The sequence below is a fragment of the Notolabrus celidotus genome, chromosome 23 (assembly GCF_009762535.1).
Source record: "Notolabrus celidotus isolate fNotCel1 chromosome 23, fNotCel1.pri, whole genome shotgun sequence".
NCBI classification, from domain to species: domain Eukaryota; kingdom Metazoa; phylum Chordata; class Actinopteri; order Labriformes; family Labridae; genus Notolabrus; species Notolabrus celidotus.
Window position 1 is genome coordinate 58,428 of NC_048294.1, and position 26,571 is coordinate 84,998.

The 26,571-nt window shown below is 43.3% G+C and overlaps 4 protein-coding genes across 4 annotated transcripts in view; 3 read left to right on the top strand and 1 right to left on the bottom strand.

The window, feature by feature from the left end:
- LOC117807738 (lecithin retinol acyltransferase-like) overlaps positions 1 to 4,000 on the top strand; it is a 6,750-nt gene extending 2,750 nt beyond the window's left edge. The window contains exons 2-3 of the mRNA XM_034677136.1: positions 3,762 to 3,869; positions 3,974 to 4,000. Of these exons, the coding sequence (XP_034533027.1) occupies positions 3,762 to 3,869; positions 3,974 to 4,000 (135 nt within the window). The remainder of the gene's footprint in view (positions 1 to 3,761; positions 3,870 to 3,973) is intronic.
- A 441-nt stretch (positions 4,001 to 4,441) lies between these two features.
- fga (fibrinogen alpha chain) lies at positions 4,442 to 10,435 on the top strand. Its single transcript, XM_034676612.1, has 7 exons — positions 4,442 to 4,515; positions 4,676 to 4,859; positions 5,078 to 5,223; positions 6,134 to 6,232; positions 7,848 to 7,994; positions 8,192 to 8,792; positions 9,318 to 10,435. The coding sequence occupies exons 2-7, from the start codon at positions 4,715 to 4,717 to the stop codon at positions 10,025 to 10,027; spliced, it is 1,848 nt and encodes a 615-aa protein (XP_034532503.1). The 5' UTR covers positions 4,442 to 4,515; positions 4,676 to 4,714; the 3' UTR covers positions 10,028 to 10,435.
- A 2,534-nt stretch (positions 10,436 to 12,969) lies between these two features.
- On the top strand, positions 12,970 to 17,149 carry LOC117807739 (fibrinogen alpha chain). Its single transcript, XM_034677137.1, has 4 exons — positions 12,970 to 13,110; positions 14,710 to 14,893; positions 15,765 to 15,908; positions 16,203 to 17,149. Exons 1-3 carry the CDS (start codon positions 12,970 to 12,972, stop codon positions 15,887 to 15,889), a joined length of 450 nt encoding a protein of 149 aa, XP_034533028.1. The 3' UTR covers positions 15,890 to 15,908; positions 16,203 to 17,149.
- Positions 17,150 to 19,909: 2,760 nt separating this feature from the next.
- fgb (fibrinogen beta chain) lies at positions 19,910 to 26,255 on the bottom strand (the record flags this gene model as incomplete). Its single annotated transcript, XM_034676613.1, is given in 17 exon segments — positions 19,910 to 20,578; positions 21,957 to 22,029; positions 22,032 to 22,146; positions 22,325 to 22,419; positions 22,514 to 22,636; positions 22,735 to 22,779; positions 22,782 to 22,853; positions 24,575 to 24,589; positions 24,592 to 24,621; positions 24,624 to 24,687; positions 24,777 to 24,883; positions 25,016 to 25,130; positions 25,214 to 25,282; positions 25,381 to 25,483; positions 25,721 to 25,818; positions 25,917 to 25,946; positions 26,181 to 26,255. Coding segments are annotated over 17 exon segments (1,461 nt in total), but the record flags the coding sequence as incomplete, so codon positions are not given.
- Positions 26,256 to 26,571: the final 316 nt, after the last annotated feature.

Consider the following 26,571-nt stretch of genomic DNA (forward strand, 5'->3'; position numbering starts at 1 on the left):
TCTGTCCTCTCTGTCTGTTTGTTTGAAGACAACACACTGACTCAAATTCCAGTAAGTCCTGTATCCTGTGAACTGAGCTGACATGCGTGGGTCCAGCAGAGAGTCAGACAGGGAATAACGAACAGCCCCCCTGATCGATGAGAACCAACAGACCTGACCTGAACATGACTCACCTTTTACAAGTGAACCAGCAGCCCTCAAATAACCAGACAGCAGCGTCTGAAGCAGCATTCATTTCCAAGTCTTCACACAGAGGAGGACAGAGACCACGATGAGAGACTCATCTGTCTGGCGTTATTATGTCTGGCCTCGACTCTGGTAAGACCGATTTTAAATCTACAACATTTTACAAACTTTATGAAATGTATGAAACACTGAGACCTGTGCTCCAAAATCTCACATGTCCTCTTTTATTTGAATTCAACTTATTCTGTTTTAATGTGTTGAGATCTACTTTAGGGTTCTTAATTTTGACTCCAATTTGTAATTATTGATCTATTTTTGTGACTTAACTAAAATTATTGTATACCCTGTTATTATATGCAATGTTAAACCATATTATTAAACTGTATTTTCCTGTCCTGCACCCCTTGTAGCCTGCTCTAGATATATTCTTCATAATTCTTCATAAACATAATGATTTATTCCACACAGGTTGTAGATAGATGCAACATGGGAGAGGAGAAAACAACAATGTACTTACATATTTAAAAATCTAATAATAATAATTATACACTGCGTGCACAATTACTAGGTAAGTTGCATTTTTGTGAATATGTTAAAAACTATGTCAACAGTCGTTTTCAAATTTGTCAAGAAGTCAGATAGTGAATATATTTCTTCAGCTGTGTGGTTAAAATGAAGCTTTTTGGCTGTATTTTTAAATAAATGCAGAATCTGCAGAAATGAGCGTGACAAATTATTATGTAAGTTTGTGATAAGAGCATATAACTTGTAAAAATTAAAAACTAGGGACCATTTTAAACGTTCTGTTGATTGAAAATAATATTATTTACTACAACTGTATTCAAACTTCAACAAAAACAACAGTTTTCTTTACATTTGTTACAAAATAAAACTCTTAATGTCTCTGAAACATTTCAAATCTAAAGTGTTTCTCAAATGTCCAATATAACCTCCTGTTCTTTCAGTGAGGGTCAGAGGTCAGAGGTCAGAGGTCAGAGGTCACTGTAAACTGATTTAGTTTCTGATGACTCCTCTGCTGACACTGTGAGCTGTACCTTGTATGTCTTTCCAAAGATGCTCATTGAGCTGTATTTCTGCCATTACTGTAAATTATCTTCTTCAGTATTGACCACAAGTTCTCAGTCGGGTTGAGATCAGGTGAGCAGGCAGACCAGTTCATGAGGAGATCCTCTTTGTATTTTCCTCCATGAAGGAAAAGACATTCAGCTAAAGTGAAAAAATGCTAGTGTTCATGCATGAGCACAATGCACCGTCACATGCCTCACGTTATTCCCAGGACAGGATGGCATCTGAGGGCTTTAAAGAGGATCTCCTCATGAACTGGTCTGCCTGCTCACCTGATCTCAACCTGACTGAGAACTTGTGGTCAATACTGAAGAAGATCATTTACAGTGATGGTGAGAAATACAGCTCAAAGAGCCTCTTTGGAAATACATACAAGGTGCAGCTCACAGAGTCACCAGAGAAGTCATCAGAAACTAAATCAGTTTACAGTGACCTCTGACCTCTGACCTCTGACCTCTGACCTCTGACCCTCACTGAAAGAACAGGATGTTATATTGGACATTTGAGAAACACTTTAGATTTGAAATGTTTCAAAGACATTAACAGTTTTATTTTGTAACAAATGTAAAGAAAACTGTTGTTTTTGTTGAAGTTTGAAAACAGTTGTAGTAAATACTATTATTTTCAATCAACAGAACTTTTAAAATGCTGCCTAGTTTTTAATTTTTACAAGTTATATGCTCTTATCACCAACTTGTATAATAATGTGTCACGCTCATTTCTGCAGATTCTGCATTTATTTAAAAATACAGCCAAAAAGCTTCATTTTAACCACACAGCTGAAGAAATATATTCACTATCTGACTTCTTGACAAATTTTAAAACGACTGTTGACATAGTTTTTAAAATATTCACAAAAATGCAACTTACCTAATAATTGTGCACGCAGTGTAATCATGATAAAGGTGAAAAAAAAAGAAAAAAATATGAATTAAATAAGTTCAAATTAAATTAAATATAGCAATATATATATGAATAATTTTTAAATTGCACCAGGTTTTTTATGAGCACACACAGTATGACGGACACACTCAGAGTGATTCAATGTGTATTTAATATATAGAGAAAGAATTTAAAAAATACAATCTCTCCTTGACAAAAATGGTAGTTTATAAAATCACAAAATTAATAAAAAACTTTACCAAAAAATCTGCATGAATTGAAATAGCATGAAGCTGATTCAAATGTTAAATAACGGTCAACATTTAGGCCTCAAAGGGGAATTTAACCCTTAACCCTCCTGTTGTGCTGCGGGTCAAATTGACCCTTTTTAAAGTCTATTTTTAAGAAATATCTGCCTTCAAAACCAGTTAATGCAGCTTAAAATCTAAAAATCTTAAAGATGTAAAATATTAGAAACAAAAATATATGTTATGTAACACTATTGTATTTATATTTAGGGCTTTCCAAAGTACATTAAAACAGTTTTAACATTAATTTTAGTGAGTCATCCTCACTGAATCATGACCTGTGAACATTAAAGAACACCAATGGACTAAATATTGATTTAAATGATTAGTAATGAAGTTAAAAAAAAATTAATTTGAAAATTTTTCACAATTTGAAATAAAATGAGCAAAAATCTTTTTTGTGTAAAGATATTGTATTTATATTAAGAGCTTTCCAAAGTACATTAAAAAAGTTTTAACATTAATTCTAATGAGTCATCCTCATTGAACCATGACCTGTGAACATTAAAGAACACCAATGCACTAAAAAATGTTTTAAATGGTTAGTAATGAAGTTCAAATTATACTCAAAAATGTGGGATTTTTTGGGGTTGTGACACTTTTGGATAATTGAATATCCCCCGGGTCAAATTGACCCAGGAACATTATTGCTGTTCCTGTGAAACGAACATAACAGGAGGGTTAAATATGGTTAACAAAATACTGACACATCCTAGTTTGGCACACTAGAACAACATTAGGTTGTTTCCTGTTACCTTGCACTTCTATTTTGTCTTCCAGAAATATCTTCTGAAATAATCACAAAATCTGTGTTTCAGTGTTTTCAAGAGTTACACATCTTCCTGCGAACACATCCTTCTTTGTTAGAATATCATATCATTATGACTTGCTCACTTTTCTTTCATCCCCTGGTTAAGCTGCTACCAGCTCCTATTTAACATGACTTTAATATTCACTCATTTATTTTCAAACTGAAGTAGTCAGAAACAAATCAGCATGATAAGAACTAACTACAATGACAGACGCCATGTCTCTAAGGAAGCCTTGCAGGTGAGCTTGGAGCATTACAAATAATCATCTCATCCCTCGGCATGCCTTGAAATAACTGAATGCAGTTTCCCTCCTTGTTAAATTATCATCAAAACTCCACAAACATTCTGTTTTTAGAAAAATGAATACTCAAACTGAGAAATGGAAGTTCTTTTCTACTGTTTATGTTTTGTTAAGTGGTGTCTTTCTGAAGGACATTTGAGGTCAGCTGGTAATGTCTCCTGTTTCTTTGTCTCTGTCCGTCTCCAGGCCGACACACCAATCGATCCCAGAGGATCTCGTCCGGTGGAGCCCGGCACCAGAGACGAAAAATGTGACTCCAAGAAGGAGTGGCCTTTCTGCACAGACGATGACTGGGTACCTTTTCTTTTGCTGCTGTTATTCTGTCTTCACTGAGAGCCCAACAGTGGAATCAAAGAACCATTCATTTGGTCCTGACGTCTTCATCCTACTCGCTGAAGCTCATTGCTCCAGCTATCTTCTGCTAAATGAGCTTAGCTCTCTTAGTCCTTTGAGCCAATCAACCAGATAGAATTAGAAGTTCTTGTTTTGGTCACAGACAGACTCAGTCTGAGAACATCACGAGGGTGAAATAGGACAGATTGTATTTTGTTTTAAAGGTTTAATTTGTCCTGAATGATTTTAGAGCCACTTTGATAATTTCACCCAAAGAATAAGTGAAAAAAGAAAGATTCAATTAATTCCACCTCTTAAAGAGACGGAGACGTGGTTCCAAGTTAAACAAATAAGTCCTTTAATTTTGACAAAGTAGGAAAAATGACAATACAATTACCACACACACACACACACACAGGGACCTTATTCAGAAGCTGAGACTTACTTATGGTGCATGGATCGAGGAACATGTAAGGGGGATCCCAGGGAAGAAAAACACCCCAATCACACTCACACTTACTCAGTGAACTAAAGACCAGGGATACTCGGCACACTATAAGAGGGAAACCACCACCAGGACACCAGCATGTCTCTGTAACTTTAAGAGGTACAACAAACCTCACTAATTCTTTGGGGCGAAATTCCCAAAGTGGCGTTGCTGTCTCTAAAAACCATGAAGGACAAATCTGCTATTTCACCCTCGAGTTGCCACATGAGGTTTAAGCATCCCCTTTCCTCTTCCTCTCCCTCCTCCATCCTCCATCAAGGGCTCCAAATGTCCGTCCGGCTGCAGGATTCAGGGTCTGATGGACAAGTTTGACCACACCTCGCTGAAGAAGATCGAGAAGATCCGCAGCCTCCTGGATCAGAACAAGGTCAAGCACCGCTCCGCCGACCAGGTGTCCAAACAGACCTACGACTACCTGAAGGACAAGCTCCTGATCGATGCTAGTGAGAACGCTTTCTTTTACAAGTTCGACCACAACCAAGCATGGATAAGTGTTAGACTGGAACCTTAACATTTAATCCTGCCTGGTTGGGACTGATATTGTTCCTCAGATTTTTCTTCTTTGGACTTCAGAGTCTGAAGGTTTGCCAAGTGAACACCTGTCTGTATAAAACTCTATCTGTGTAATCATCCCAGTGCTTCCCCAATCCTCCTCCAACAGGTGGGAACAACAACTACTACGACCTGGCCACGAATCTCCGTACGAGAATCACAGACATGAAGATCAAGATCGACAGACAGCTGAGGGTCTTGGCCGGTCTGAAGGACCGCGTCAAAGACCAGGTGGTCGAGATGCAGAGACTGGAGGTACGGAATCACAACAGGGACAATTTGTTTTACAGGTAGGTGTTCTTCCTGCATGGCCCTCGGCCTGCCGCACCTCCACCGGTGCCTGTTTTGGTTAGCTGCAGGGTCATCAGCTGGGGACCACCGCTCATAGATGTTTCGCCCCTTAGCCCAGAACATCTGAACAGCCTGACACTCCCTGCAGCTAACCTTCTTCAGGAGCTGCTTGCTCCCCATATTTTGTTCCTTCTTCTCAGCCGTAGCCAGATGCTTGACTTTTCGGCCTCCTCTGAGAGCGCCCTGGTTGCCTTGTGCAGCCTAGCTCCCCGACACCCCAAGTCTTTGAGTAGAGGTGTTGTTGAAGCTCCCACAAAGCCTCTAGCCCCCACCTTCACCGGGTAGAGCTTTACGCTCCATCCTCCTTCCCTGCACTCTGCCACCAAATCAGCATATTTTGCCCTCTTTCTCTCGTGGGTAGCCTCCTACCCCTCCTCCCATGGCGCTGTGAGCTCCACAAGGAGGGCAGATTTTCCTGCAGAGGACCATAGGACCAGGTCTGGCCGAAGGGTGGTGCTGCAGATTTCTGCTGGAAAGTGGAGCTGTCTGCCCAGGGCCACCTCAATCCTCCACTCCAACCCTGGTGCTAGAAGCTTGGGTATCAGTGTCCTGTTGGTAGCAGTTGCAGGACAAATATATGTTTACATTTGTCCCGGTCAGGGTACAGCTACACACCATCCATGCTTTACATTATATACATATTAAGTCGCTGCATTTAGCCTTTTGAATGCAGAAGAGATCCCTCATCTTGCATTAGTTCACTGTACGTACTCAGATATATGACACTCCTAACCTAGCTTAGTGTTTGCTTTACAATCTGCAGATTTGGTGCATGCACATACATTTATTCTGAACTCTACCTCTCCTCTGTCAGGTGGACATTGATATCAAGCTGCGCTCCTGCAAAGGATCCTGCTTGGGCTACTCTGAGCACCAGGTGGACAAGGAGAGCTACGTGGCACTGGAAAAACAGGTAAGAGACTGAGGAACGTTAGCTGCATTTGGACCTGCTGAAACAATGTTTACATTCAGTTCCTGAGGATCAGGAGTACCTGGATGAAGAGGGAAATACAATCTTAAAGGTGACATATCATGCAACATGTTCTTTTTAATGGTTCTCTCCCTGAAATCTGTGTCCCTGTCTACAAACCCCCTGAAAAGTCAAAGAATCCATTCTGCCCCTGTTCTGATTTCTCCACCTTTCTGTAAATGTGTGCTGAAACCAGCCGTTTCAGTTTTCAGTGTTTTTCATACGTCACAACGCCATCCGGTCTGTAACAGGAAGTCAGAGCTCGGAGCTTGTTCAGCCCATAGACTGTATAAAATACAACTCCCTCCTCCGTTTTTCATTCCCTGCACACATGTGTGCTAACAAGGAGCTTAGGAGGGAGGCATGCTAGTTGTAGGCTGTCTTAATAGAAGAAGAAGAAGAAGAAGAAGAAGAAGAAGAAGAAGAAGAAGAAGAAGAAGAAGAAGAAGAAGAAGAAGAAGAAGAAACATATATATACATACAATGCACACACATGCAGTGAACATGCACTTTGGGAGAGATGTCAGAGTGAGGATGCTGCCATCAACCAGCGCACCCCAAGCAGTTGGGGGTTCAGTGCCTTGCTCAAGGGCACCTCGGCAGTGAACAAGCACCTCTCCAGCCACCAGTCCACTTGCCAAATTTCGTCCACACTGGGACTACAACTGGCAACCCTTTGGTTCCCAAGTCAAGTCCCTATGGACTGAGCTACTGCCGCCCAATAAACACAAAGGTCGCTTTGACTCCCCACGTCTGCAGATTTGAAGATCTAGTGGAGGATTTTTAGTTTTCATGGAAAAGTGCTAGCGCTAGTTAGCATAGCCACATAGCTACATGTTGGTAGCTGTGTACCAAGACACACGTCGACATGCTGACAAATAAAACAACAAGAAACACTAAATCTGTGACCAATGGTTCAGAAAGGTCCTGCTGCAGGCGCCTCTCCGTCAGGATCAGATTCTGGATCAGATTCAGAGGGTTGAAGTAACGCGGGTCTGTGAGCAGCCGTGTATATTCAGCCAACATGTAAACATTAGATCAACGTGCTGGACAGCCGAGGCCACACCCACTTCTTCCTGAGGGGGCGTGGTCAGAGAGCTCATTCTCATTTAAAGGCACAGACACAGAAAACAGCCTGTTCTGAGCAGGGCTGAAAAAGAGGGGTTTACAGGCAGACCAGAATCTGATTTCAAAGAGTTTTTATGAGCAATAAACTTTAAAGACATGTTTTGGGGACCTCTTAGACCAATATATGTTGATGAAGAAGAGCAGAATATGTCACCTATAAGATCTAGATTTTGTGGGCTGTCTCTCTACTGGGATATAGTGAATGAAAGTTTGTCATGTCAGTCTGAAGCTAATAGCTGTCCCTTGTAACTCATGTCTAATTCTCCTCATGTATTAAGAACCAGAGAGGTCTTAAAGCCAGGATCCAAAGCGAGGAGAATTCTCTTCGTTCCAGAGTCTAAGCGGTTACTTTCGTTAGCAGACACCAGGTTGACAATGACTCCCACTGTCCTGTGGTGAAAGTAATCTATTCCTTTCCAATGTTCCCCAGGTTGGACAGCTGGACAACAAGGCCCCTCAGGAGTCTGTCGGGACACTGTACGTGATGAAGAGTAAGCCGCTGCAGGGGATCTTAGTGGACAGCATCTACAAGTCCAAGGACACTACAGGGCAGGAGCAACTAAAATTGTTCGATGATGTAAGGACACTTCATGTTTAGAAATACAAGAATGCTCATAAAGATATTTGGTTATTCATAAAACAGTAACCTTACGTCAAAAGAGCTTTTCACTTCTGCTAAAGGAAGCTCTTTAAGTTCCCCCCTACTTCCCCAAAACCTTGGTGGTCTTTCTAGGACAACACACTGAGACTAAAGGTCTCTTCTTTCCTTCCCAGGTGCCGGCAGTCCAGTTAAACCTGGTTGAAGAAGGTTCCAGCACGTCCCCAGCAACCGTCTCCAAAGTCCAAGGTACTTCCCTTTCTTCATCTACATCCGCATCAACGTCCTCTGGCGGCTCCTCCGGTTCCCACTCCACATCATCTTCATCCATCACCGATTTTTCTGGCGGTGATTTATTTAATACGGGTGGCGGCCTCACAACCCACACATCCACCTCAACCATCACATGCACCAAGCGCATCAGAACCACTATCGTCCACACAAAGGATGGGCCAGTGGAAAGGGTGGAGGAGGTGATGGAGGGAGGCCCTGAGTGCCAGGCCATGGGTGACTTGGACTTTCCAGACAGCAGCCATTCATCCTCCTCCTCCTCCTCCTCCTCCTCCTCCTCCTCTTCCTCTATGTCAACCATGACAAGCAACAGCCACTCTGGTGGTGCCAAGGGGAGCCTCTTGGGTGATTACAAATCAAATCCATTTTCCGGGATGGACCTCGGCGGGTTCATGATTGATACCGGAGAAGAGGACGTTCCTGATTTCCAAGCTCGGAGTGTGCAGAGCAGGCGCATCCAGCGGGAGGCTGATTATGTAGGAAAAGGTACCGAATCATCAGACAAGGACTAACACCTGTGAGGGCCAGAACGGCACATTCAGCTAGACAGCGTGCTTCTAGCAGCAGCTAGCTTACTAGCTAGCCTTATGAACCAAAACATGAAGTGAGCAGAGTAACTGTAGATTCTGTTGTGTATTGAAAGAACTTCAAATTGTTCACATTTGTAGCAAGGTCATTATTTGTTATTGAGGTACTTTGAGTCACCGTGGAATGAAAATGAATAAAAAATTAAGTTTTAAACCATAGTTTAAAAAAATAGATGGAGTCATGTGGGACCATTTTGTTGTGAAATACTGATAGAAGCGTGACATTGTGCTTTTGGTCCAAATATTGTGCTGATGCTCTGAATGCTGTAAGATAAAGTTGTATTTTAAAGGTTGTTTTGGCCGCAGCATGCAGGGAAAGTGACTGTTAGTGCTTTTTTTTTAATATTGCAGTAAATTTCAGGAAGCCCAGACAAGCCGGTCCAAACTAACTCGCGGTCTGCGGTGTGCCCCTCTTTGTTTGCAGATTGCGTCCAAGCCTACCAGAAGCATCTGCAAGGGGAAACGAACGGCCTGTTTAAGATCAAACCGGGCGGCACAGACTCAACAGAGGTAGTGGAGGTTTACTGCCAGCAGGAGGGGCTAATGGGAGGGTGGGTGTTAGTCCAGCAGAGAGAGAGCGGTACGATCAGTTTCAACCGCACCTGGGCCGAATACCGCAACGGGTTTGGCACGGTTGACGCTAAGGGCAAGGGGGAGTTCTGGCTAGGCAACCAGAACCTCCACCTGCTAACTAATCAGGGTGAGACCATGCTGAAGGTGGAGTTAGAGGATTGGGAAGGGGGTGCAGCCAGTGCTGAGTACACCATCAGGGTGGGCTCGGAGGAGGAGGGGTACCCGTTGCATGTGTCCGGGTACACTGGGGATGCTGGAGACTCTCTGGCGATGCCCGGGTCTAATATGAGGTCTCAACTGGCCCCCAATGGGATGAAATTTAGCACCTTTGATAAAGACAATGACAAGGCAGAGGAGAACTGTGCAGAGATGTACGGGGGCGGGTGGTGGTACAACAACTGCCAGTCTGCTAACTTGAACGGGATTTATTATAAGGGGACGTACGACCCGGAGCAAAACACGCCATATGGTGTTGAAAACGGCGTCGTCTGGGCGACCTATAAAACAACCAGATACAGCCAGAAAACTGTAAGGGTGTTTATAAGATCCACTGCTTTTTAACAGGAAGTTGAGTAACCTAACAATCTAAAATATACACTTTGTATTTCAACCTTCTTTTGTTGTTAAATAACCGAAAGGGACAAAGATACACGAGCATGAAACGACTCCAAAGAGAAGCAAACACTGGAGCTTCACACAAATATTTGAGGCCAAATATCAAGGCTGGATTCAGACCTTTAGACTGTTGACCTGTTCGTGAATCATTCCTCAGATTTCAAAATCATTCCAAACAGTGTCAGTGTGTCGGGGTGGACAGTTGTGTTCTTTTCACCTTGTAAGCACATCATGTAAATGTTATTGACCTTTGTAAAGCGGTGTCTAACCCGTGTTCTTGGAACTACCTGATGTTTCCACAGTGGAGAAATTACATCAATCTGCACAATCAATAAAGATACTATGTTCACTTCAGCTACTGTGGCTTTGTCTGGTTATTTAAGTCCAAGCAATGACCAATCAGAACAAATATTCACCACATTTAAACAAAACCCTCATTATACCAATATTAAAAAAAGTGTGCCATAGGTTATTATCTTAATAATAATAATAATAATAATACATCCTATTTAAAGGCGCCTTTCTCTGCACTCAAGGACACCGCAGAGACATATATATATATATACATGAATTTACATTAAATGAAACTAAATCAAAATAGAAACAAGATAAAGTGGCAGAGTAATTGGCGTCAGACGGAGTAGGCGGTTTTAAACAGATGAGTTTTGACTTGTGATTTGAAATGGGGGGGAAAGAATCTGTGTTTCTGAGTTGAGGTGGTCATGAGTTCCAGAGACGGGGAGCAGAGCGGCTGAATGCTCGGCTCCCCATCACACGGGACTTCCACCAGATCCGTGTCCAGTTCACTGCAGTCCGGCTCCGTGCTCTCTCGTCCGTCAACACCCACCGGTTGCGTTTTCAGAACGCAGCACAGAGCCGGACCGCCGGACAGCTGGAGTCATGTGACCGAGGTTTCCCCTTCTGTAATCCCTGAATCAAGGATTCTCCTCCTCCTCCTCTCCTCATCCATGTTGTCTATCTGGTCCTCTGAAAACCTCTGACCTGTTGACTGGGTTCATGGAATCGTCTCCCCCTTTTGATATGTCTCTGATCATGATACATCTATCCCTAGCTTCTTATCTACATAATCAATAAGTAATGGATGTATTGGTTATCAGAACTGTCCATTTTTATGTAGAAATGTAGAAATTTCACCACATTACAAAAAGGGGTTCCCCAAGGTTCAGTTCTTGGACCAGTGCCATTCAGCGTTCATATATTCGATAACGAGTCCGGTCTTTGCAGCTTCGACCGGACAGCTGGAGTCATGTGACCGAGGTTTCCCCTTCTGTAATCCCTGAATCAAGGATCCTCCTCCTCCTCTCCTCATCCATGTTGTCTTTCTGGTCCTCTGAAAACCTCTGACCTGTTGACTCCAGGCCTGGCTCCGCTCATCATGACTTTGGTTTGTTGTTGTAGTTAAGTGAAATACGATCTGGTGATAACACAGAGTGTTTTATTCTGAAAATTAACCGCCTGACTTCCTGTCCCGCTCCATCTGCTCTGTTGAGATTGATGCATCGTGCTCCGGCATCCGGCACAAATAGAAGTCTTGTGCCAAACTACAAAAATGTGTAATAATAGCTTTTTCTCTGCTTCAATTTTCTTGGATAAGTTTAAAAAAAAATCAGAGACTCTTACTTTTTTGTTTCACAGTTCACATAACAAAGAATTTGCATGTTCTCCCCCGTGCATGCGTGGGTTCTCTCCGGGTTCTCCGGCTTCCTCCCACAATCCAAAAACATGCTCAGGTTAATTGATCACTCTAAATTGCCCATAGGTGTGAGTGTTTGCATGAATGGTTGTCTGTCTCTCTGTGTTAGCCCTGTGATAGGTTGGCGACCTGTCCAGGGTGTACCCTGCCTTCCGCCCGAAGCCAGCTGGGATAGGCTCCAGCCCCCCGTGACCCCTAACGGGATAAGCGGTCAAGATGATGGATGGATGGATAACAAAGAATTACCTTCATGTTATACGTATTTTCAATAAGAGCCACTAAATACTCAGGGTTGAGGGCGGTGCTGACCCCCGTTGCATGTTAACTATACTCATATGTCCACAGTATGATGCTTTAGTATGTACTGTATAATTCTTAATCCCTTATAATCACTGACAGACATACAATACTGGTTTGACCAGTTATAGTCCAGTCTTCTCCATCGTGTTGGTACATTTAAAGAGGCACAATTTAATATTATGTTCCCTTTAGAAAACAGAGAAGTGGATACAGATTCAACTTCTTACAAAAACATAAAATGTGTATTTTGTATGATTTTGTTTTCTGAAATTAAAGCAGTGTTTGTGTGACATTTACAGAAGCATGTTGCATTCGATTGTCTTTGAGTTCTGCTGTTTCTTCTGAATGAACGAGATACGGCTATCTAGTACTTTAAGCAATCATCTCTGTAGTCATCCTGAATGCATGTCAGAAGCATCATCTTGTATTTAGTAAACATGCAATATCAGCTCAACTGACCCTGGACAAAACTCTGCAACGTCCTGCAGATCAGATTGAGCTTGAATGCACCACGGCACCGTCGACACATTCACACCAACAATCGTATAAATAATCAGGGCATGTTTGCTTCCCTGAGTGACCTGAATGAGAGATTCTTTGGGATTTAAGGGACCGGTTAATTCAGAAAACAGGTGGTTTGTTTTCTGAGTTTGCTTCCTTTGATTTTAGAGAATCACGTTTAAAATAAATGTCTGCTTGAACTGAACATGATCAAACATTTACCCAGATCTTTGCCCCGGTGCAAACTCCAGACCACCCACACCGTTACATCACAACTGACAAACAAGTCTACGTTTTGCAATGTTTGATTTAGGCCTCAGCTGCAGGTTGAATGACCACAGTCCTGTCCCTTTGTTGTTTGTCTGCAGTGTGCATGAGGCTGAAGCAGCAGAATCCAAACAGCCAGCAGCCCCCCAGTCCCAGGAGGACCTACAGGAGGGCCTACAGGAGGGCCTACAGGAGGTCTCAGTGTCGAGCTAAATCTGATGTTCCCATGTGTTCAGATGACGACTGGGTATGAAACATGCACACACACACACACACACACACACACAGTTGCAAATCTTTTGTGACAAACAGACTGCATCTAAAGGTGCATTTGGACCAAGAGTCCCGGGGTCTTTTAGCCCCCAGAACTACTTTCCCCTGAACTAAAAGGTTCCTGGTCCCCCATTGTTGTCTGCGTTTCGACCGCGGGCTGAAGTCCCGGGTAGATTGTGTAAATCAGGCCAGTGACGTATGGAGGAAACAAAGTAAAGGCATTACACCACCAGACCAGTAGAGGGCAGTAACACAAAGAGGAATGCCATTCATCACAGATGGAGAAAACAATGACTGGGAATGGTTTTTGGAAAAATTTGAAAAAAAACAGAAATTTGAAAAAAACAGAAATTTGAAAAAAGAAATTGCCAAAAGAAATTTGAAAAAAAAAAATTTGAAAAAGAAAATTTTGAAAAAAAAAATTTTGAAAAAGAAAATTTTGAAAAAAAAAAAGAATTTGAAAATTGAAAAAAAAAAAAAAATTAATACAAAATTGACAAAATTTGACCAAAAAAATTGAAAAAAAAATAAATTGGACAAAAAAGTTCTAAGCGCGAGTAGCAAAGACGTTTCAACACGGCTTTAAAATCCTTTTGAACTCAAAAAGCCGTGATCGCAGAGATCGGCCGGTGTTTTGGTTTAAACGGCGACCCTGTTAACTGGAGACTCTCAGCCGATGCATCCCTCATAAACGTCTTTAGACCATCATTAAATATCTGATGAGGATATTTAGAAAACTTAATAAAAACTAAACTAGTTTGCATTCCCAGGAACTCCCTCTGTGTTTCAACAGCTGTGTAAACTCCACAAACACTGACACGTTCAGCTGAAGGTCTCCAGTTTACAGGGTCACTTTTAAAACCGGAACACCGGGAGGAGAGACGCATTCACGGTGGGCTGAGAGAAGACTACTGTTACAAGCTGCTAAATCAAGAGAATCACAGCTTCTTCTTTTGAAAAGTACACACACATACAAACAAGATAGAACAAATCAAAACTAATGAAAGAAAGAGAAATCAAGAGAATCACAGATGTGTGTGATGTTATTGTGGACGGAGGGCGGAATAAAAACACTGAGGTTAATCTACCAATCAGACACGTTCAGCATTACAGGCCCCGCCCCCTGAAAGTCCCAGGACCTTTGAAAAGTACTACCCCCCTAGCAGGGGCTTTTTAGGGGGGAGATTATCTACCCCTGAACTAAATTTAGACCCTGAGTCCACCGGTCCAAACGCACGTAGTTTGAAAAACCTCTTAAGCAGTCTGACTTTATAGAAGTCTATGACACAATTCTCTTACTTCTCACTTAACAATTGAATCATGAGTTTATGATCTCAGTCTCTACTTTCCAGTCTTCTACAATGCAGCAGGATGTTCATTCAGTAAATGATGGTCCCATTCAGAGTCAGATAAACCAGTAAGCAGAGAGGGGCTCTAGAGTGTGGCTAAGTCGTGTCCCTCCGGTCCAAACATGACCTTGTCTGGCTCTAAATGAACACAGTAGTGATAGCAATAAAACCAAAGTTGTGACTTTAAAACCATACTTTGTTTACCCTTGTGTGATCCTTTAAAGGTTTCTAAATGCCCCTCTGGCTGCAGACTCCAGGGGTTGATCTCACAGATGGAGAGCGAGATGGAGATGAAACTGAGGAAGGTGTGCAAGATGGGAAAGATGTACGAGGACGCCGCTGAGAGCTCCATGAAGGCAATGACACACATCTACAATCACAACCGGAGAGCCATCGTCAACAGATACAGTAAGACTGCTTTATTCAACAAGTCCTTCAAATCCAGACAACCTTATTTTTATAATGCTGGTTCCTCACCTTGTTCCACACAAGAGGAGCTTCCTGTTGTTTAGTTAGAGTCAGGTGCTGAGCAAAAACTGAAGGAAGGAAGGAAGGAAGGAAGGAAGGAAGGAAGGAAGGAAGGAAGGAAGGAAGGAAGGAAGGAAGGAAGGAAGGAAGGAAGGAAGAAGGAAGGAAGGAAGGAAGGAAGGAAGGAAGGAAGGAAGGAAGGAAGGAAAGGAAGGAAGGAAAGAAGGAAGGAAGGAAAGGAAGGAAGAAGGAAAGAAAGGAAGGAAGGAAAGAAGGAAGGAAGAAGGAAAGAAAGAAGAAAGGAAGGAAGGAAAGAAAGAAGGAAGGAAGAAGGAAAGGAGGAAGGAAAGAAAGAAGGAAGGAAGGAGGAAAGGAAGTAAAAAAGGAATGAAGGAAGTAAAAAGAATGAAGGAAGTAAAAGAATGAAGGAAGTAAAAAAGCGAAAGAAAGAAAAGAATGAAAAAAGAAAGAAAGAAAGAAAGAAAGGAAAGAATGAAAAAAGAAAGAAAGAAAGAAAGAAAGAAAGAAAGGAATGAAAAAAGAAAGAAAGAAAGAAAGAAGAAAGGAAAGAAGAAAGAAAGGAAAGAAAGAAGAAAAAGAAAGAAAGAAAGAAAGAAAAGAAAGAAAGAAAGAAAAGAAAGAAAGATAGAAAAGAAAGAAAGAGAGAAGAAAGAAGGGATTGAGGGATAGTAGTAGTTGTAGCAGCTGGAGTCTTGGCACGTCCACAGCAGCAGAGATCCAGAGGAACCTACGAGACAAGGGAGCTCAGGGACTCCAGATAAAGGTCTTGGTAACCTGTTACTCATCCCAGTGTTGGATCTGAAGTTTGTGGATCGCGCTGAAGGATTAGGCAGAAACCTCTCCTCACTCCGGACCGATCCTCCACCTGTCGCAGCAACTCCAGATTCTGAACCAACAAGTCCAGACACAAATTGAAGACCTGTACCGTGCAGAGGTGAGCTGTCCTGCAGTAAAACACAGTAAAGCTCATCTAAGGTGTTTCCTTTGAGCTACGTCAGCATCAAACTCTCCCTTCAAAGGATGCTGCCCCTGAATCAGGACTCAGCTCAGGTCTCATACACTCCCTCTTCTTCATCCAGGACCAGCGGCTAGTTGTGAACATATAGAGGTGTATTTAGCCAGAGTGGAGGAGACAAAAACCAGAGCTTAAAGTAGTCTTTATTGGCTCGACAGTCCTCGTACTGATGCCACACCCCCTCCTCTAATGTTGTCTTTCTTTGACCCACAGATTGAAATTGACATGATGCTCCGAACCTGCCAGGGGTCTTGCCGTTTGGGGATCCCCTTCCACGTCAGTCACCCGAGCTACAAAGCGCTCCAAGGTGACATAAAGCAAATAGACAAGGCTCTCAGACAGAAGCACGCCGCAGTGCCTCCTCAGGACCTCCACATATCAAGCTGCAGCCTGTAGACCTGCAGAGACCTGTATCATCTGCAGAGTACAAGACCATACCCACGGTCCAAAAGAGAACTGCTCACCCAGTTTGAAGACATCGGGCAGAACCGGGTCGTTCTGGAGCGGCTGCTGGAGGAGGACTCTGCAGCTGAGGAGGAGGGGATGTTTCACAGCTGGAATGAAAGACTCTAAAGGTTGATTGCAGAGAGTCTGACGGAGGGAGAGGAGGAGGAGAGGGAAGTCATGACTTCAGTTGTCATGGCGTGAACTTTAAGAACGGCTGCTCCTCTTTCTTTTAAAGTCACTTTGTGGGTTTCAGAAGTTAAATTCAATCATTGTTGGTTTTATTTCTGAACGCATGTTGGATACACACAGTTAAGACTCCTTCAGGAGGCTTGAACATATTTAAATATTAGGACTTGGATTGGGACCGTAATGACCTCATGTTTTTGTTGTCCTCACTTCCTGTGTCTATTCGTAAACAGTGATCTACTTCCTGTACAGTTCACTTCACCCAGAGAGAGAAGGGGGAAGTAAATGTACATGCTAGCCATATTTTTCTGGTGTTATCAGAAGATTTCAGAATTTAAGAACTTTTCATTTTGGTGCAATCGGGGGTTTTTAAAAATTGAGGGTGCTGTTTGAAGATGTTGTGAAACAACTCCTCCGGCTCAGATCGGTGGAGCATATATGTAGAGGGACAAAACAAGTGAGCTGAGATCGCCCTGAAGAGGTGGTCTCGGTCTAACAATCAAACCCTTCACAGCAACCCGACCAATACCTGCTAATTCATCACATTAGCAGAAGTAAGCTAGAAGTAACAGACGCAGTAATACAGCTATTTCAATTACAAGTGACCGTTCACAGTCCACCATCAGAATAGGAGCTGGTGCTCGGCGTAGCAGCATCCAGGACTCCACAACATCTCCTGGTTTAGCTCAGAGAGTTTAATCCAGCTCATCAAACCAGGAGAGTTTACCCTCCTCATCACTGGAGCTGGTCTGGTTGTGGGTTAAGTGGCGCCTAAAGCTCCTCTCGTTAAGGGGGGCCAGGGGAGATTCTGGGATCGGATGTTTAGGGGTGCTGAGCCGGGCAAGATACATTTCACTGTTTCAGTACATTTAATGCAATTTCATTCCACATTTGTGAAAGAAGGTGCTTCAGTACCCCCAAAAAAGGGCTAGAAGCACCTATGGTTAATGCTCTACCTCAAAAGTTTTGTAATCTTCTGTTTTCTGTGAAGTGGCGTCCAACATCCTCATTCCATGACGCATATTACCTCCTCGCTGCTCCAAGGTGACCCACGAGTCATTTTTTTGCGTGGTTGGCGCTAGTTAGCATCCTGAAACCGTGTTATAGTGTAAATGGTGACCCTGTCACCTGCAGACATTCACAATTCGAATTCATCTCTCACAAACGCCTTTGGTTTTTAATTGAAGACATATCTCATGACTATATTTTGAAATCATAATAAAATGATAAGCTGCACTCCTGAGGACTCTTTCCATGATTCATCAGCTGTTGTAGCGCTGACCACTGGATAAAAGCTAAAGGTTGACAGAGTCACTCTTTGAACTGAGAGCTTGTATTAGTTCTGTTTCATAACTGGACACATTAGAAACGTGTCAGTGTTTGCTCTTTCTTCTGCTGTATTATTAACTTCATACTTTCCATGTTTGACACACTTCATCTGGATCTATTAAACTCAATGAATTATGTTTCTGGTGTTATGTTATTGGTGGATTCATAAATCAGTGATGAATAAAGATATGTTAACACAACTCATACTCCTACTGGCTCTGATTACATTAAGCTTGAGTTACTTATCCACCAACAGGACACTATAGGGTCATTTGGACCAGAGTTCCGGGGTCTTTTAGCCCCCAGAACTACTTTCCCCTGAACTAAAAGGTTCCTGTTCCCCATTGTTGTCTGCGCTTCGACCGCGGGCTGGAGGGAAAAAAAGAAAATGCCACTACACCACCAGACCAGTAGAGGGCAGTAACACAAAGAGGAATGCCATTCATCAGCATATGGAAAAAACAATGATTGTGAATGGTTTTTGGAAAAATTTTAAAAATGAAAAATTGAAAAAAAATGTGGAAAAAACTTTGAAAAAAAAAATGAAAAAAAAACTTTGATACTTTATTAAAAAAACATTTTGAAAAAAAAATATTTGAAAAAAAAGTTAAAAAAAAAAAAAAATATTGACAAAAAAAAAAAATTGACAAAAAAAAATTTGACATAAAAGTTGACCTGTCGAAAAAAAATATTTTCCTCAAATTTTGAAATTGTGCTCCAAAAGCAGCTAACATGGAAAAAAGTGAAAATGTGTGCCTGTCGGTTAAAACATGTAAAAGCAAAGAATGAATCAACACAACAGTTAGCCTGTTAGCATGAAGAGACTCAGCTTGGTCTGTTTAGATGGTGCTATATTTCATCACAGATGGATTCACTGAATCAACACGTGAGAGGAGATAAGCGCGAGTAGCAAAGACGTTCAACACGGCTTTAAAATCCTTTTGAACTCAAAAAGCCGTGATCGCAGAGATCGGCCGGTGTTTTGGTTTAAACGCGACCCTGTTAACTGGAGACTCTCAGCCGGATGCATCCCTCATAAACGTCTTTAGACCATCATTAAATATCTGATGAGGATATTTTGAAATCTTAATAAAAACTAAACTAGTTTGCATTCCCAGGAACTCCCTCTGTGTTTCAACAGCTGTGTAAACTCCACAAACACTGACACTTTCAGCTGAAGGTCTCCAGTTTACAGGGTCACTTTTAAAACCGGAACACCGGAGGAGAGACGCATTCACGGTGGCTGAGAGAAGACTACTGTTACAAGCTGCTAAATCAAGAGAATCACAGCTTCTTCTTTTGAAAAGTACACACACATACAAAAAAGATAGAACAAATAAAACTAATGAAAGAAAGAGAAATCAGAGAATCACAGATGTGTGTGATGTTATTGTGGACGAGGGAGGAATAAAAACACTGAGGTTAATCTACCAATCAGACACGTTCAGCATTGCAGGCCCCGCCCCCTGAAGTCCGGGACCTTTGAAAGTACACCCCCTCTAGCAGGGGGCTTGTTAGGGGGGAGATTATCTACCCCTGAACTAAATGTAGACCCTGGGTCCTCCGTGGAAATGCCCCTTATAACATGACACGGCCAGTTGGGAATTGTAACGAGCCCTGGAAGTTAGCCGTGTGGTAAAATCAACCTGTGAGGTATGAGATCCTGAGAAACAGTTAGCTTAGCTACATGCTCACGTTCTAACCAGTTTCAGATGGATGCTGTGTTTCAGAATTGAAAAAAGTCTCACCAGGTTTAGGAATAAATAAAACTCCCAGTAACCTTTAAGTCTGTACATCAGGGGAATACCTCAGACAACAATGAGGTATCCTGTTGGTCATGGTAATAGTTTCGTTTCCTCGTAGGTTATACTTTATCTGCTGCAGGAAGGATTCCGTTCCTCGTTGTGGGTTCCTTTCTCTTTGTAATGCAGTGAAATAAAAACAGAGTCAGCAGGAAGTATGTTCCTCAACATGTTTATTGAGTAGTAGAGGAGAGTTGTGATCAACTCGTCCTGTTAGTGCACACTGAAGACGTCACATATAACACAGGCAGACAGATCACAGCACACTCATCCACAACAGAAGACCTTTCTCTTTATCAGACATGAAACATCTCTTCTCTTTCTTCATTCTTCTTTAACTTTAAAAGCTGCATCATTTCATTTCAAGGGTTTTAACTTCCACAGCAGGTCAGGACTCAGCTGTGTGTAAGTGTGTGTGTCCATCTGCTTAAAGGTTACAGCTCAAATAAAGGACACACTGATTGTAAAGCTTGTTAAGGACACTTTACTTTAATGTCTTTTATTTGAAGTTTCCTGTATGTGTTTGTCTTTTATTTTGGCAGCTTCCTGTTTGTGTTATATGCTCGTGTGTGTGTTGGCACCGGCAGCGTGGTCTATCCTGGGGCGAAGTAAGGCCGGATCTTCATGCTGATGGCCTTGAGGGAATACCAGCTGCCCTTCCAGTTCATCCACACCACTCCATCGTCCGTGCCGTGCTTGGCCATCTGACGTGTGTAGGAGCCGCCGATGTAGTACCGGCCGTTGGGATTGGCTGAGTGACAGCGGTTGTACCACCAGCCGCCTCCATCTTCCTTGGCACATTGTTTGGTGGGATCACCGGGGGTCCTTTATCAGGGAGGGAGGGAGAGTGAGTTTCAAATATACAACAACAGAAACACATCACATCTGTCACTTTAAATCTTGAACCACCTGACTCATTAGCAACAAGCTAATGGGACCAGGATTCAAACCTTTTGAACATTAGCATTTTCTCTCTCCTCTCTCTGCCTGTCTCTCACTTTAACTCTTCCTGTCCCATTAAAGTTACTAACCATAGACCGCCCTGGAGTCCCTGAGCTCCCTTGTCTCGTAGGTTCCTCTGGATCTCTGCTGTAGATTCCTTTTTGGGGGTCTGTTATCATCCTTTCTTTCTTTTTTCTTTCTTTCTTTCTTTTCTTTCTTTCTTTTTCTTTCTTTTTCTTCTTTATTCAGTCCTTCTTCTTACTTCACTTCCTTTCTTTCTTTTCCCTTCTTAATTCCTTCTCTTTCCTTCCTTCCTTCCTTCCTTCCATCCTGCTTCCTATCCTTCTTTCTTTCAATCTTTCTCTCATTCCCTCTTTCTTTCCTTCTTTCTTTCTTCCCTTCTTTAATTCCTTCTCTGTCCTTCCTCCCTTCCTGCTTTCTTTCCTTCTATCTTCCTTCCTTTCTTTCTTTCCTTCTTTCATCCATTCTTTCTTTCCTCCTTCCTTCCTTCCTTCCTTTCTTTCTTTGCTTCCTTCTTTCTTTCATTCCTTCTTTTTTTCAATCCTACTTTCTTTCATCCATTCTTTCTTTCCCTCCTTCCTTCCTTCCCTTCTTTCTCTCTTTGTTATTCCATGTTTCTCATCCTTTGTCTCCTTTCTATCCCGTCCTTTCCTTCCCATTTCTCTCCTCTTTTTCTTTCTTCTGGTCTCCCCTCTCTTCTCTCTTTTCTTAGACCTTTCTGGAGTCCCTGAGCTCCCTTGTCTCGTGGTTCCTCTGGATCTCTGCTGCTGTGGACGTGGTCCAGACTCCAGCTGCTACAAACTCTACTATCCGTTTCTCCCCACTATCATCTCTCTCTCTCTTCATCTCCCTCTATCCCTCTCTCCAACACGGTCTCAGCAGATGTGGTCTAACATGAGTCTGGTCCTGCTGGAGGTTTTTTCTGCCTGTTAAGGAAGTTTGTCCTTGTCCACTGTAACTTGCTAAATGCTGCAAAGTGCTCTGCTCATGGGGATTAAGATGAGATCCGATGAGTCCTGTCTGGAGAGGGACGGATCTGATCAGGTCTTGATGTTGGGTCTTTGTTAAGAATAGAACATAGAGGACGGTCTAGACCGGCTCTGTTTGGAAAGAGTCTGAGGAGAACATTTTGTTGGGATTTGGCTCTTTATAATACAGATTGACTGATTGAATGCTAGCCCAGTACTGGATTTATTTAATCCTATCACACGGTGGGACTTTGATTCTAAAGGACTCTTACCAGTTGTCGTTGTCTCTGTCGTAGGTACTGAACATCATGCCGTTGTGAATGGTCATGGTGCGGTTTTCACCAAGAGCTCAGAAGATCCTTCCATGAAACCGTTGCCAGCGGTACCTGAGTAACCACCGACAGCCAGCACGAAGTTGGAGGTCTCTGATTGGACGGTGAACTGTTGATACTGGGCGTTGACCTGAATGATGGCAGAGAGACATTTCAGTTTCATTAAGGGTACAGGATTTGAACCCCAAGTTTTGAGGTTGTGTGTGATTTGAAAACCAGAATGACACTTCATAGATCTAAGTATTAAATGAACACCTATCAATAATCCCTGTATTTAAAGACCTGTGAACATGAAAAGTTGAACTTACTTTGGCTCCAGTCCAGTCCTGCATCTCAATGAGAACCTCAGTGGGGCCCATCTTGGTCACTTGACTAATGCGGTCATTACCCAGCCAGTATTCACCTGTCACAACACAAACAAGAAGAGCAGGATAATCAGCCAAATGATGGGGATAATGAAGGATACACTCCCTAAATGAAAGTTAGGAAAGTCCTACCTGGAGTCTCGCAGTGACCCTTGCCAGAATCAAAGGCGATGTTGCCAAAACCACGACGATACTCGTCCCAGCGCCGACCGAAGTCAACGCTGCCATCAAGCCTGCTCTGGATGAGAAGCCATCCTGAACGAGAAAGACCAAACAGGGGCGTCTTTAAAAGGTGGGTTCTGCCTGATGTACTCAAGGGAACAGGAAGTAAATACACCCTGATGTAGTCTCACCTCCATTCTGGCTGGTCTGATCACAGAAGACCTTGTATGCCGGGAGAAGGCGTCCGGCTGGATCAGGTACATCTGAGAGTCTCTTCCTCCACGACGGAAGACGTCCTCACACTCCTTACCTGGATCACACGAAGAGAACTTGAGTATGCGTGGATAACTTTGCTTTGCAGTCTGTGTAGAGTTTTAGGATTCTATCTTGTACTTTGGGATTGGATTTTTAAAATGTATTTCATCAGAGATGATTGATTGGGGTCCATATTCCCCTACAGGACATCATGCTACAAATATGTCCTGCAAAGGATAAATCATAAAAATGTGTGTGTTCCCAATCTGTGACCTTCCCCCAAGTGTCACACATCACTTGCACCACCCCCAGTAAGGTCGGACTTCCACCAGATCTGTGTCCAGGTCCGTCTCCCATCCACTGCAGTCCGGCTCCTTGGTTGCATTTTCAGAACTCAGCACGGAGCCGGACCTCCGGACAGCTGGAGTCATGTGACCGAGGTTTCCCCTTCTGTAATCCCTGAATCAAGGATCCTCCTCCTCCTCCTCTCCTCATCCATGTTGTCTTCCTGGTCCTCTGAAACCTCTGACCTGTTGACTCCAGGCCTGGCTCCGCTCATCATGACTTTGGTTTGTTGTTGTAGTTAAGTGAAATACGATCTGGTGATAACACAGAGTCTTTATTCTGAAAATTAACCGCCTGACTTCCTGTCCCGCTCCATCTGCTCTGTTGAGATTGATGCGTCGTGCTCCGGCATCCGGCACAAATAGAAGTCTTGTGGATCTGATCCGGAGGACTCAGACCTGCCGGATCCAGTGGAAGTTAACACATTGACTAGAATAGAGACCTCTCAGACCCAGAGCTGTGACGGATCAGAGACAGATCTGGTGGAAGTTAGCCTTAACGTTGAGTCACAGAACCAAGGAAATGAGCATTAAGGGAAAGAAAAGGAAAGCTGAGGAAAGGAAAGACAAGGAATAGAAACCTGAGGAAGGAAATGAGAGCTAAGGGAAGGAAAGGAAAGGAAAAGAAAGCTGAGGATCGCTTAACTTCTGAACCATAAAGACAGAACCTTGTTTTTTTGCACCAGGCCTTAAAAAGTAACATTTAACCAGAGTCTAATGGGGTCTGACTCACTTCTGGAGTCAGCCTCAAGTGGACATCGAGGAACTGCAGGTTTTTGGTGCTTCAGCATGAGCTTTATTATCACACAGGAAGGAGGAGGAAGAAAAAAGATGATGGAGGAAAACAGGATAAGGTAGGGTGGGGAAACTAGGATGAAGTTGAAGGAAAATAGGGAAGGAAGGAGGAAGGGAGAAAGAGAGGAAGCAAGGAAGGGAAGTGAGGGGGAAAGGTAGCGATGTAGGAAAAAGAGATGGAATATTCCCTCCCTTTTCATTCCCCTCCTTCCTGTCCAACTTTCTACGCTCACACTTTTCCCCAGCTTTTGTCTCATAATCCTTACCCATTTATTTCCCTCCCTCCTACCTCCTTCCCTCCGCCTCCCTCCCTCCTTCCCTCCGCCTCCCCCCCTCCTCTTAGAGTGTTTTTATTCTGAACCGGATGTTTTCATTTGGTTTTGGTGAAACCTGACTTCCTGTCCCGCTCCATCTGCTCTGTTGAGATTGATGCGTCGTGCTCCGGCATCCGGCACAAATAGAAGTCTTGAGTTTCTGCTGTGGAGGGCTCGGATCCAGTGGAGGTGAACACATTGACTAGAATAGAAACCTATCAGATCGGGGTACTGTGACGGAGTGGAGACGGACCAGACATGGATCAGGTGGAATTTGACCGTACATATGAAACCCTGGAGGCCATGGTTGGCACAGCACTTACCAGACACCACAGGTATGGACAGTTGGTCTTGCACGGCTCCTTGCATCCTCCCTCTGGGACTGGATGGCTTTCTCTAACTTCTGGATTTTCAGCCTGATCTTGTCCAGGACCCCCTGCAGCCAAAACACCCCATGCATCATAGATCTGTTTCTGTGGGTTTGATTCTGAATAGATTCAATGTCTCCCTTTCTTTTTTTTTTACCTGTAGCACCCGGATGTTGGAAGGGAAGGTATTGTCCACTATGTCCTTGATGTAGGCATGTTGTTCCTCCACGCTATCAGTGTACTGACTGACCACCCTGTTGTTATCTGAGAGAGAGAGGAGGGATACATCAGCACAGAAGAAGCACAGGCAGATCCACGTTGCTCTTATGGAACACTATTTCCAAACATCATCTGTACGAGGAAGACCCTCAAGGTGTTTCATTGTGTCCTTCTCACCGGTGATGACTCTCTGCCTCTCCCTCAGAGAGTTGGAGATGCTGTTGACGTAGTTGTAGACGTTGTTGGAGGAGCGGGTCAGGTCATCCACCTGAGGCTTGAGGTCACTGATGCCCTGTGAGAAATGCAGAAGTTAATCCCAAGGTTTCTTGTTTTCACAAAGTCCTGCTGGAGTATTTACTCAAAGATTTAACACACCGCTTTGACGCTCCTCTCTTGTTTCAGCAGTGCCGTCTTCAGCTCGCAGCCGTTAGGACACAAAACACCCTGATGGACAAGAAAAATCAGAATGAGTTAGTGAAATGAAAAATAAAAGTCTTTTAAACGTTGGCTCTTTTAGGAGCCAGCTCTTAGCATCCTCCTACCATCTCATCTGAGGCGTGTGTGCATCCTCCAGCATCAGGGATCTCCTTCTTCTCCTGCACCTGTGGTCTTCCAACCGTAGTCTGAGTGGGGCGTCCACGATACCTGAATGAAACACAAGAGACTGGTCACTGACCTGTTCCACTTACAGACTTTCCACTTTATTTGAATGATCTCAGACGCAGCCGGAACGCAACGGAGCGGATCCAGAGGAAGTTAACGCAGTGACTAGAATAGAAACCTATCAGATCCGGTGCTGGCATTTGGCCGTATGTCATGTGTTTGGTTGCGTACACAGTGTGTTCGTCACCCTCTCTTCACTTTGAAGTTGTCTGACTTTACCTGTGCCCGCCGCTGATAGGAGGGGGGACATAGCGAGGAGCGGTGTATTGGTCCCTGCCCCTGGTTGAGGGACGATGACCTCGAGCGTCTACGGTTTTCTGGGAGAGGAGAGGGAAGAAGACTCGATTAATGAATGAGATAAGAAAATGTGAGCATGAATAAATCCACATGTTATAAGTGAAACTCTTGCACATACATTTGGGGGTTTTGATGTGGATGTGCCCGTCTGTAAAACAAAATAAGAAGAGACTGTCGTGAGTTTCATTCAGCTGAAATACTTTATTAAATTAACTCATCACCTTCAAATCCTCAAAAATCAACTGTTTTAAAACAAGCGCACAGTTTAAACATGAATCTGCATAAACTTCTAATAAGAAATTACATCTCAAACATCCAACTCCAGATTTACTCCAGGATAAATTCAACTTTTGGATCCTCTGTGACAGTTTCTTCCACTCACCGCCCCGTAGTCGTCATATTCCAGATCATCCTGCGCCCAGGCGACGTACGCGCACAGATACAGCAAGCAGCGTCTTCATGGTCCACCGCTGAGGAAGTTACTCTTTTAAAAATCCTCCCTGTGTCTTCAGTGCGCCTCCTCTCCGTCTCTGTCCCTGAAATGTGATCTGACCAGGTATTATCTTCTCTCGCTACGTGGGTTATTTCATCCTCCCCAGTTTTGTCGATGCGCCAAAGTCCGGTCAACGTCTGCCGGGTCTGTTTGCCTAACCTGAGTCACCGCTGTGCGCAGTCCGCCTGGAGCTCATGTGGGAACAAAAGGGCAACAGGCTCAAGACTCTCCTGATAAGTCAGAGAGCAGTTTGACAGTTTTTTGTTTTCCAACCAATGCT